At 37.3% G+C, this 12500-nt stretch overlaps 1 protein-coding gene across 1 annotated transcript in view; it reads left to right on the forward strand.

Annotated features, from left to right (window-relative positions):
* Positions 1-12500, forward strand: part of LOC143283672 (rho GTPase-activating protein 26-like) — a 56528-nt gene that overhangs the window by 8933 nt on the left and 35095 nt on the right. Inside the window, exons 7-13 of the mRNA XM_076589891.1 lie at positions 1-36; positions 1948-2009; positions 2590-2664; positions 5887-5956; positions 6653-6750; positions 10515-10552; positions 12151-12207. The exon at positions 1-36 is cut by the window's left edge and continues 7 nt beyond it. Coding sequence (XP_076446006.1) covers positions 1-36; positions 1948-2009; positions 2590-2664; positions 5887-5956; positions 6653-6750; positions 10515-10552; positions 12151-12207 — 436 coding nt within the window. The remainder of the gene's footprint in view (positions 37-1947; positions 2010-2589; positions 2665-5886; positions 5957-6652; positions 6751-10514; positions 10553-12150; positions 12208-12500) is intronic.

A 12500-nucleotide genomic window follows, 5' to 3' on the forward strand; every position in this document is an offset into this window, starting at 1 on the left:
GATACATGTGGGGCTGGCTGTCTTTCTATCATCAAGGTGAGTACTGTCATATTCTGGTTAATTTTCCTCCAAATTCTCCTACTGAGTTGTCAAACACACTGATTTCCTTTCAAAACTCTCCAGCTGAGTTGTCACAGTTTTCTTGATTTCCTTCCAAACTGTCTTGCCAGCGGAACAAGTCAAGGGGGAAAACCTTTTTTCTTATGAAAAACATAGAAGGAAATCACCACCTACATGCAGTGCACCACCTACACACATACATGCATGCACAGATTAAAGAATTTGAGATGAACTCGCAGTGAGACAAAATGAGTGGTGCAGCATTGATAATTTTTTTTTCTCTCTTTTTTTTCAGATTAAAAAAATCAAAACTTTTACAGATTTTTTTAATTTCACACCTTATGTCATTTTATTAACAATGGCACTCAAAATAAAGAGAGAATGTCTTAGTTTTTCAGTATCCAGGCATGCAATACAGCAGGCACACACGCGGACACATGGAATCACATACAACGGTGGAGAGGATGTGAGTGAGGTGCACACATTCACCAGTACAACACACACACTAGTGCACACACAAAAAACCCCCAGACATTGCAAACAACTGTAAAACATAAAAGAGGAAAAGAAAAAAATGTGCACATCAGTATGAAAACACAGACAGAGAATTGTGAGAGAAAGGTTATGAATGTGAGAGAGGCAGTAGTGCTTTTTCCTGCAGATCCCCCAAACAGTGACAGAATAATCAATATGTGACTGTGGTCAATATACGGCAGGAAGACAGATACAAGAACTTCCATCCTCCCAAAATGGAAGGATAATGCACACACTCCCCCATCCCTCTTCAGTATTAGAACTAAATAAAAATTGTCACACATGAACATGCAAAACAATCAGGCTGGTCATCTGTGTGAGTTGTGTCTCTTTATTTCAAAACGAATTTTGCACTCAAAGTATGATCAGTGTTTTGCATGATGTATGCAGCAGTTGAAGAGATGAAAATAAGACTGTCCTGCAGGAATGGGGTCTGTCACAGCTCATGGTGTTCGTTGTGCATGTGTTCATGTGCACCTCTGTCTCTCTCCCTTCTCCCCCCTCTCTCTCTCTTCCTTTCTCCTTCACCACCCTCTCCCCGTGTGTGTATGTTCAGCTTGACACCAAGCATATGCACATGCATTCCTTGGGGTATGTGTGTGTCTTAAGTATTTTTGCGTCAGAGCTGAGTAAAAAAAAGTTATGTATTTAGGGAAGAAAGATTCCCCTTTGCATTTGATGCCAAGTTTCCTCAAAAGACGGGTCACCGTTCCAGCATGTGAGCTGTTGTGTGCGGTCTGTATTGTGGGGTGGTTACCTTTTCATCCCCTTCCTTGTTGTGTGTCGGTGTTGGTCTGTGTGGATCTGTGTTTTCACCCTTGGCCAGTGATGTGCCTTGGTATTTACCTGGTGACAGATTTTTCCTGTGAGCTTTTCTCCCAGTACCACTACCTTCAACGGAACTCCAGGATACGACACTGGAACAGTCCTTGTTCTCCTGTTACCTTGTTGTTCCCAAATGTTCCTCATGCCTGCTCCCACTCCACACTTCCAACATACCCTTTCCCATTGTCCCTCTCATCCCAACCTACTTTAACCATCGAATCTGCGAGTGTCATCAGTCTTCAGCAGTTGGGAGGAGTTCGAGTCTGGTGAACTCTGACAGTGTCGTTGAACTGAACTGGTGCTGCAGTTGACTATGAGACTGAAGTTGAATTTTGCTGTGTTTAGAGGGCGGGGTATTTGAGTGCTTGATTTTGCTATGTGTACTTATTTTGTGTGACCACAGTAAAGAACTGAGCCGTACTTTTCTGTGTTTTTGGGACGATAGTCTGGGAAGGTGTGGGGGTACATGGGCAACCCCTTATGGGTTGTGACAGGGTCGTAGGAATAACATCTGTTTTCCTGTTGCAGGTTATGACAGCTTTGAAGAGTTCAAGCAGTATGACACATATCTTCGCTTTCTGCTTCAAAAGGTAATGGCAGTGCAGTATATTGAATATTATACTTAGTTTAGTTCACATTGTTCAGATGGATGTCTTGAGAAACAGTTAATTAGTATCACCAGGTTTGTTTGTAAATCCATCCCAGAATGGTGTTTTCTGGTGAATTTTTGCTTCATTTTAAACAAAGAGAGGTGATATAATTATTTCATTGAGGGTCCAATGCTTAAAGCATTTGGCTATCACACCTGTCTCTGTGTTGTACCTGAAATCTCTCTTTTATTGAAAGATTGCCTCAAAACATTCTGCTTCACTTTCTTGAAAACTGTCTTTGATGAGCATCCTCAGTCAGAGATTGTTTTTACACAACACATGTGTATGTATTTATATGTACATAGAATATGGGGAATGGTTTGTATTTTAGAATATTAACTTTTGCTCCAGTAAAAGTAGCCACTATGAATTGGAATCTGGGTTGGACAAAGTGGAATCCAGGCTGGACTGTGAATGATTAAGGATGGAATCAGGCTGAAAAAAAAATCTGTTACAGTATGGAAGGTAAATATACTTACTTTTATGCTTTGCGCAAAAGGAACAACTGTGTGTGTTACAGACACGGGAGAATTTTGAACGCACAAGGGAACAAGCAGAAAAGTTGATGAGCAAAATGCTGGAGACCAGAGGCACTGTGAGTTGTTGGATACTGTGCTTTTTTTTTTTTTTTTTTTTCAATAACATTTTGGTGTTTGGTCATTCTTTTTAATCAAATGAAAGAAAGGTAATTTTTTTTAAATGTTAATCTCTGCACATTTTACACTAACACTATTTACATATATAATGACATTGTGTGTGTGTGTGTGTGTGTGCGTGCATATGTGTGTGTGTGTGTGTGTGTGTTTGCGCTACTTTTATTAATCTAAAAACAAACAAAAAAACTTGCACTTGCGGCAGTATATTTAGGCTTGTAGGCTGTTTCTCAGTTCCACAGATCTCCTCTTGTGAGCATATGTCCCGTTTGCTGCTCTGACAAACTGCACCATAGAGCATAATTGCTATGATTTAAAAAAAAAAAAAAAAACAGCAGAAAAACTTGAAACAAATTTTAAATGTTCTTGGCAGATTTCTTTGTGATGTTGAAAAATCAGAAATGGTGTGTGGGTAATATGCTGTTGAAAATTTCTCACTTGCACTACATTTGTTATTTTTGACTGAATAGACAAAATGAGTGTATGTAATGTGTGTGTGTGTGTGTGTGTGTGTGTGTGTGTGTGTGTGTGTGTTTAACATTGAACTTTTCTCTGCACAATTCAAGTTCTATAGGAACTAAACTTTGTAGGATAGTAGGCGTGACCTTTCCAGTCTTCCCATTTATGATCATGAGGAAAGCAGGTTGAGGCACCAGATCAAAGTCATTATTTGGCAGATAGAAAAAAGTTCTGTTGAAGCATTCAGTTTATATTTTGTTTTTTAAAACATCCAGTTTTCATCAAACTTAGTGCTTTGACTAGTCATGGTGATGGTGTTATCCTTTTTGAAATTCAGGGTCAGATTTAAAAGTCAGAACACAGCATACTGTAAAGACAGGAAAACCCTATCTCTACAAAAGAGATGAGCTTTTGCTTTTTCTATGTGTGGTCATTAAGTGGGTATCACACATAAGTTTTGAACACCTTGCCAGCCTTGGTCGTATATTTATTTCTGGTGGTTGTTTTTTGTGCAGTCATCCGCATGTTGGGTAAGAACTGGATCAAGATGAAGAACTGTTTTGACGTTTTTATTTCATTTCCTTTGTCACTCAGTCTTATGTGTTTCACATTGTTTTGTATCTTTCATAGCTTCCTGCAATTCGTGAGATATACTTTTAGAAATTAAAAAAAAAATTTTAATTGATTGTTTTTTGTTGTTGTTGCTTTCTGTTTTCCTCAGTTAGTCTACAGTTCAATGAAGAATGAATCAGAGAGAGAGAGAGAAAGAGAGAGAGGGAGAGAGTGTGTGTGTGTGTGTGTGTGTGTGTGTGCTATGTTTCTTGTTGTGTTTTTTCCACTGGTTTCTCATTCGAAATGCAAATTGTCTTTTTGCCGTTCTTTTTGTGGTCAGGATTTATGTCATGTGTACAAACTATGAATAAGTATGATAACGTGTGTACATGTGCTCACATATGCTCATACATGTTTGTAGGATCGTGAAGGTAACAAAGTTATCCAGGATAAAATATGAAAATAGTGCGCACAAATTAATTTAAAGAAAATTTTTATTTAACTTTTTTTTTTAAATGGTTGCCATCATTTAAGAAATTTAACAATGTCAGCGTTACCAAAGACCCAGTTTTGAAAGCACTTTGATAAATCAAATAATGGAAAGTGTACTGGCAAAACGTTTTTTTCATGCTGCTAAAATGTAAGGAATTGCTTGTTGATCATAATCTGAGGTGGATAGTTTATATTTCATTAATGAGATAACTACAGATCTCTACAGGGGATGTAATTTCATTCACATCACATCAAGTATAATGAATGGGGCTTTATTTTTTCAGATAAGTGTATTCAGTTGCTTTTTAAATTTTTTTAACTCCTTGATGCTGAACCTTGGTGAAACGAGGTTAGCTTGGCTACAAATGTAACGCAGTCTCGAGAGGACAAAGTCCAAACAAAGAACAGTGATTTAACATCCGGTTCTTTAAGCTCAGTCTATCTCAGTGAGGTGACAGCCCTTCACTGATGACGAGCATACTTGTCATCAGTAGTTAAGGGGTTAAACAGCATCTTTGCAAAGTTGGTGTCTATCTGGGCTTGTTTTCCTTTACTTCCTGTTGTTCATTGTTTGTATGTTCATATATTGTGACTGCTTGTAGAAGATCTTTTTTTTTTCAAAACTTTCCTTTTGTTTTTATTTCATTTGCATGTTTATGAATAAATAAGATAAATGATTATATCATGCACAAAGTAAACTTTGTGAGTCTTTTTTTTTTTTTTCTGTTCCTCTTTTTTTCCTTTGAATTTTTTTTTTTTTTTTTTTTTTTTGTGCATGAGTAGTTATCTGTATTTTTTAGATTTTGTTTTGTATTGTATGTTTGACAAAAAATGCCATGCTTTTCATATGCTGTCTTTTGATATGGATTTTTAAAAAGCTTATACATGACATTAGTAAAGTAAGGTAATGTAATGAATCACAAAGTGAAATAATGCTGATTCTGCCGTGACACAGAATATTGTATGTGTTGAAAAAGTTGAGCATTGTTGACCTAATAGAATCACTAAAGACTTTGAGTGACATGATCAGTTCAGCTGTGGTTTTTGACATGACTACAGGTATGGCAGATTCTACATTCCTGTTTGTGTCTTCAGATTATTATCACTGTCATTTCCATTGTGTATTAACGGATTGATTTATATTATTAGTATACCCCACCACTCTTCCCTGTTGATCTCTGTTCAGGAGCAGGTTTTTGGCCTGCACCCAGTGCTTCCATGTTCATGCAGGGTTCAGGTAGAGGCATGGAAGTCTTGAAAACTCTTTGAAAAATGAGAGAACCAGTTCCAGGGCTGGAAAAGTCTTGGAAGTAAAAAAAATTTTAAAAAAGCTTTTGCCTTTTTGGGTCTGGAAAAGTCTTGGAATTTTTATTATCTTGACCAATGAAGTTTAAGTAAAAGCTTAAAAGTTAATGCATTTTAAAAACAATAGAAACAAGAAGTGAAAAGTGAACATGGATACAAGATATCTGTTGATCTCTTTCATCAGCTATGGTTTTTTTGGTTTTTTTTAAATTTCATTTTGGTGTGGTTATTTTTTTTCAGTCAAGCGTTCCAGAATAATGTAATGATTTGCACTGAGCTTGGAACAGGAGCCTTTTGGCATGTGCTCGGTGCTTCGAGAATAATGTAATGGTCATGTTTATAACTTGTGTGTTCAGAAACCAATGGATCAATCCAGCACGTTGAAAGGTTTTACCAGACAAGGCTACCTCTACCTTCTGGAGAAAAGTAAGTGCATTTCGGGTGGCAGTGTGTTATGTTGTCTCATGTTCATGTGAAAGAGTTAACAGAAAGTTGAGGACCATTTCATAAAAGATCTGTTTTGATAAAATGTTGAAACATCAAGAGATCATTTAAACAGTATAGCCTACCTCTGGCCTCTCACTGACTGCTTTAACTCACTCAGTACGGCCACTCCTCTCTTCTCCTCTACACAGACCCCTCGGATGTCCAGTGGGTGTCTGAATGACCCAACCTTTTGTTCCGTCGTAAGAATTGTGGTATTCTTTGTCAACATTCACCTCTTCAGTATAAGAGCCTTCCTCTTGCAATATTTTGATAATGGTAATTGGGATGAAACGCTGTTAACATCGTCTCTTTCGCCGTTCGTATAGAGAGAGTTAATGGCTGTTTCAGGCACACATGCACCATGGACAGATTGAAGAATGTGTTTGAAAAAACTATGCTTAAAGTTACTCGGTGTTCTATAGACTTGTCATTGTATAACAATGGAACTGCATTTGCAAGAAAGCACCTCTGGTTATGAGTGGTTGACATTACAATAGCAGCATACACTTGTATGCCAGAAACACTGCATTATTTCACCATGACGCCAAGAAGGAAACTGTATGTTCCCAAGTGGTCGTTCACTTTCAGTAGTTGAAGGAGCATGTGCATTCATTTGCATCTGTTTTATTGATACAGAGGCCCTGAGCACGACGTGGACCAAGTATTACTGTCAGTACAAGAAGGACACCAAAGAGTTCTACATGATCCTCTACAATCAGATCGGAGGAAAAGTGGTCAGTGTTGAGTTATCATGATGATGTTAGTCATGTTTGTTTTCTTCTCTCTCTCTCTTATCATCATCATCATCTGTTGTTGCTGTTGTTGTCTTTTGTATGTTCTCTTCTTGTGTTCTCCTTTCTCATCATCTTTGTTTCTTTGTTTTCTTCTTGTTTTTTTTTTCTTCTTCTACTTTGTCTTCTATTGCTTTTCTTCTTCTTCTTCTTCTGCTTCTCCAGCTACCTTTTCATCTTCTGGTTTTCCTCTTCTTTTTCTTCCCCTCCACCCCCTGCAGTCTTTCTCATCCACCTCCTTTTCACTCACTTCCTCCTCCTTTTTCTTCTTCCTTTTTTCCTCCACTTCTCCATCTTTATGATGGGCAGCAGAATCCTCATTCATTGACAATAGAATCTCTCCATCTTCATGAGGAGAACATTTAAAGAGCTGCTTTGACAGGGAAGCATACTGAAGGTGGTGGTGGTGGAGGTGGCGGCGGTGGATGGAATGGTTCAGTTGCAGCCAAATACTTGTTATTGTGAAATCCTGCTCACTAACCAAATCTGCTTACTGAGAAGTTCTCTTGGTGTCAACTTGTTTCTGTGTTCTAAGTGCTCCATCACAGGATTTAACAGGAGGCATTGTTTTTGTGTTTTGGTTTTGTTTCTTTTGAGAATCAGCAGAATGATATGCTGATTTCTGTGAAGCAGTTTCTGCATGTGCAAAGAGGGATGAAATGACACACTAAGCAGGCCACCTTGTTTGAGGGTATTACAGAATTAATCAGCTGTACATTGATTTGCATGAAAAGCTGACAAGGAACAAATATTGGTCATTTTATATTTAAAAGAAAAAAAAAGAAGAAAAAAAAAAGAGAAACTCTATAATCTGTATTCATTATTCTGATGGAGGCTATCAAAACGTGCATGTGAATCTCCATGTTCAATTCTTGATAAATCATGTGGAGAAATTTTCACCGAGAGTTTATATTCTTTTCCAAATTAATGATGACGATATTGAGAGGAAACATTCTAATGGTATGACTTGTTGATTGCTTGCCATAATCACACCAGATGTCCAGGCTTTCTGTGAGTACTGTCATTGGGTAAAAACATGCCCCTTCTTTGTCTACATGTATACATATGTGCATATATTTCTTTTATTTCTGAAATCGTCATTCAAAGTCTCTCATTGCGGCATGATTCCTGTTTTCTGTGTTTTAAAAAAATCATCTTCATGTGTCTTTTACTTTCTGTAGAATTGAATTGAAAAAATAAGTAACCTACAGCTAATAGAAAGTTGCCCGTTTTAAACTAAAATTAAGGAGATGAAAACGGGAATGTGGCTTGTTATGGCTACAGAGTTTTTTTGCAGGAGAGAAATCAGAATATTTTGGTAAACCATAAATTTGTGAGGAAAAAGAATGAAATAGTGGTCATGTGTGTTTCTGTTTGCAACCAAAATCTTTATCAAATTAGGAGGCTTGTCTTGTCAAGCCAGTCCATCTGAAAAAGCAAAACAAAACATCAGTCAAGTAAAGATAAGCAGTTGATGTGTTATTAACCCCCATAATTATTGGGATGTCCACCTTGAATTTAACATTTTTTTCCTCAATTTTTTCAATGGCTTTTGTGAAAGTGACTTCAGAAAAAAAAGTCCATAATTGTTTGCTTTCCTCTCATTAGTATCAGGAAAGACACTTAATGAAAAATGTATGGATTTTTGTGCTTGCTGTTATGATCGTTTGAATTGCGTAGTATTTCTTATGAAAGTTGCAGCCTATTTATCTGTTTTATTTTCACAGTCATATGATATATGCAGCCTTCTGAGTCTTGCTACCAGTTTGTCATTTCTGTTCACAACAACATATGCAGCCTTATACATCTTGTATGCAACCTGAAACATGAATCTTGTAACCAGTTTCCCTTCTTTTTTTGTTCTCCTTTTCACAGTGATATATCATTATATGCAAGACACTTGTGAAGAAATTGTCCCCTGTAGGTTTAGAAATGTTTGGATGCATGTTTTTAGACTTGGTTTCTGTTCACATCTGCATCTAGATTTGCATTTACTTTGTGCTAGTATGTTTTGGGAAGCATGTTTCTTTACATATATACATTTTTGTTATTTATGCATGTTTCGGAAATGAGCAGTTTGTGTTCATTCTAAGGAACGTCAGTCTGTCACATGTAATCCCACTTTTAAAGCCACAGTTTCCAAGAATCCTTGGCATGCTTTTAAGGAGGAGTTTCGTTTAGTTCTTAGGATTAGGTCCATTGTTGACTAAAATTAGATACCCTGTTACAGTGCTGTTGCATTAACCTTGATGGTTGTGTGTGTAGTCATATCTCATCTGCTGTTCCCCCTTGCAAATATTCTCCAAGCCTCGCTAAAAACCTTGAGAAGGTGTAACATTTGCTGGGTGAAGAAAATCCACAGAACAAACCAAAACACAATTAGTAAATCACTTATATTTGAATAAATGTAATAATGCTCTTTATATATATATATATATTTTTTTTTTTTTTTTTTTTTTTTTTTATCAAAGCAAAAAAAACCCAAACATCTTGTCGCATTTTATAAATAGTACCAATTTTGTGTTATGAAAACATTGAAAAATCAACCTACAGTGTTCATTGACAACCATAAGCAATCTTGAGCTTTCAACATAAGGGAACGCACAATTGACAATGAAGAGCAGTGTTTCAACTTTCTAGGTGTATAGTGGCTTTAGGTCTCTGTATGAAAAATGTATGAAAAGCACTGACCAGCAAGTGGCTGGAACAGCAGTATTTGTTATGGAAAAACATAAACATCATTGACTATTCTGGATGTAACTTGTGTGGAATATATCTTGAAGGAAAAAAAACCCAAACAATTTAAGCAACCAAACAATGGGAGCACCATTTTTCAAGGATGGAGAAACCTGTTGGAAGATGGGTGATAACTTGAACAGTGTGTGCATTAGCCAGTAACCATCTACAGATGGTTGATAACTTGACCAGTGTGTGCATTAGCCAGTAACCATCTACAGATGGTTGATAACTTGACCAGTGTGTGCATTAGCCAGTAACCATCTACAGAAAAGCCGAAGCTTATAAAGCACGCTCAGCTGAAAAGATGGCGAGTGAATATCTGAAACAAATGAAGAAGAAGAAGAGCAAATACTGTGAGAGAAACAGTCACCACCGCTGGACCTTTAGGAGAGAATACAAAGAACTGTGGTCATGTTTACAACAAGAAAAAAAAGCATCAGATTTGTAAGAAGTGTACAGTGTTCCTGAGCATTCTTGAAAATTTCAGTCTGTTCCTGTTGGTAAAATTTAGGGGGTGGTACGTGTAGAACAAGTAAGACGGCATTGAGCTAAGTGAAGATCACATTTTCATTCATCTGTAATGTTTTATTCTTTGATTTCAGCCATCTTTTTGCTGGATAACAGGCCAGAAAAAAAAAAAAACGCAGCTTGGTCTGCAAAAGGATTTTTGTTTGTTTTTTTTTCAATAGAAAATTTATTTGTGCCTTTACTTGCATGAATTTTCCTGGAGATTTAATACAAGTTAACAAGTATTGTCTGTTATTTTAATACAACAATGAATATCCTTGTCTATGCATGGGGGAGGGAGTCCGCCCCCCCACCCCCACCCCCCTTCACCCCCCCAAAAAAAGCATTGAGTTCAGGGGAGAGCGAGAGGATCAGATTTAGAGAGAGAAAGGGAGAGAGATACACACAGAGTGTGCGTGTGAGAGAGTTTTGATTATTGCTGTTTATTTATCCATTTTCAGAGTGAGCCAGAACAGCTGACACTGGATTCCTGTATCAGGTATGACAGTTTTAACTCCACCTCCATCCTACTTGTTCTCCACAACTCTTCATCATTATGTTTCTTCTGCCTCCATATCTCCTCATCATTTGTCCTCAACCTCCACAATTCATATTCATGTTTCTTCAGCCTCCACAACTCCTCATTATGTTTCTTCAGCCTCAACTCATCGTCTTTGTTTCTTCAACATCCACAACTCATCATCATTATGTTTCTTCAACCCCCACAAATCATTATGTTTCTTCAACATCAACTCATCATCATTATGTTTCTTCAACCCCCACAACTCCTCATTATGTTTCTTCAACCATCGCAGTTCATCATTATGTTTTTTCAACCTCCACAACTCCTCATCATTATGTTTCTCCAACCTCTACAGTTCATCATTACGGTATGTTTCTTCAGCCTCCACAGCTCATAACCATTATGTTTCTTCAACCTCTGGAACTCCTCCTCATTATGATTCTTCAACCTCTACAGCTCATAACCATTATGTTTCTTCAACCTCTGGAACTCCTCATCATTATGATTCTTCAACCTCTACAGTTCATCATTATGTTTCTTCAACCACCACAACTCATAATCATTATGTTTCTTCAACCACCGCAACTCCTCCTCATTATATTTCTTCAACCTCTAAAGTTCATCATTATGTTTTTTCAACCTCCACAACTCGTAATCATTATGTTTCTTCAACCTCCACAACTCATAATCATTATGTTTCTTCAACCTCCACAACTCCTCATCCTTATGTTTCTTCAGCCCCTACAGTTCATCATTATGTTTCTTCAACCACCACAACTCGTAATCATTATGTTTCTTCAACCTCCACAACTCCTCATCCTTATGTTTCTTCAACCTCTACAGTTCATCATTATGTTTCTTCAACCTCCACAACTCGTAATCATTATGTTTCTTCACCCTCCACAACTCCTCATCCTTATGTTTCTTCAACCTCTACAGTTCATCATTATGTTTCTTCAACTTCCACAACTCGTAATCATTATGTTTCTTCAACCTCCACAACTCCTCATTCTTATGTTTCTTCAACCTCTACAGTTCATTATTATGTTTTTTCAACCACCACAACTCGTAATAAGTGTTTCTTCAACCTCCACAACTCATCATTATGTTTCTTCAGCCTCTACGGTTCATCATAATGTTTCTTCATCATCCTGTTTCTTCAGCCTCCACAAATCCTCATCACTATGTTTCTGGTCTTATTTTGGTTGAGCCAAATCTTCATAAGAGTGTGTGTGGTTTACGAGTTTGGACCCTGGAATTAATTTTCGTCTTGCTTTACGTCCACATTTATTCTAACAGTATTTTGAAAGCTGAGACCAGTACAAGTGAGTGCCTGGCTGAGAGATTCAGACATGTGGGGTTGGTGGTTGAGTGTGTGCATGCGTGTATCACAGTGCCAAAAGTGATTTGTCCAATAATATTTGGGTAAAGTTTTTTTCTTAGTGGTCTTACTTTATGCACTGTGTATGTAGGGTGTGATGCTTTAAAGTGTTTGGTGTCATTTATTATTATGCATTGTCTTTATTGCTAATTGTCATGACTGGAGAGACATGAATGCTGTGTTTCTGTTCCAGGCGAGCATCAGAGACAATAGAGCGGCGCTTCTGTTTTGACATCACTGTTAAAGAAAGGTACGTGTTTTGTGTGTATTGTATTTTGTTCCTCTGCAATAAGAAAGAACTTGATGATATCTAATGTTGTTTCTGATTTACTGTGCATTTGTTTATGGCTGAAATGTCAGCCATTTGTTACTCTGTAAATAATATAGATTTTACCTCTGGATGTTGTTTGGTTGCAAAAGGATTATATGTCTTTGAATGATGGAACAATTAACCCAGTGACTGCTGAACCGTGGTGGAACAAAATTCATGTGGCATGATTTTCCAGTGAAAGAACTACTACTTCTGTGTTTTTCCAATGGAGT

The sequence above is a fragment of the Babylonia areolata genome, chromosome 7, assembly GCF_041734735.1.
Source record: "Babylonia areolata isolate BAREFJ2019XMU chromosome 7, ASM4173473v1, whole genome shotgun sequence".
Lineage (NCBI taxonomy): Eukaryota > Metazoa > Mollusca > Gastropoda > Neogastropoda > Buccinidae > Babylonia > Babylonia areolata.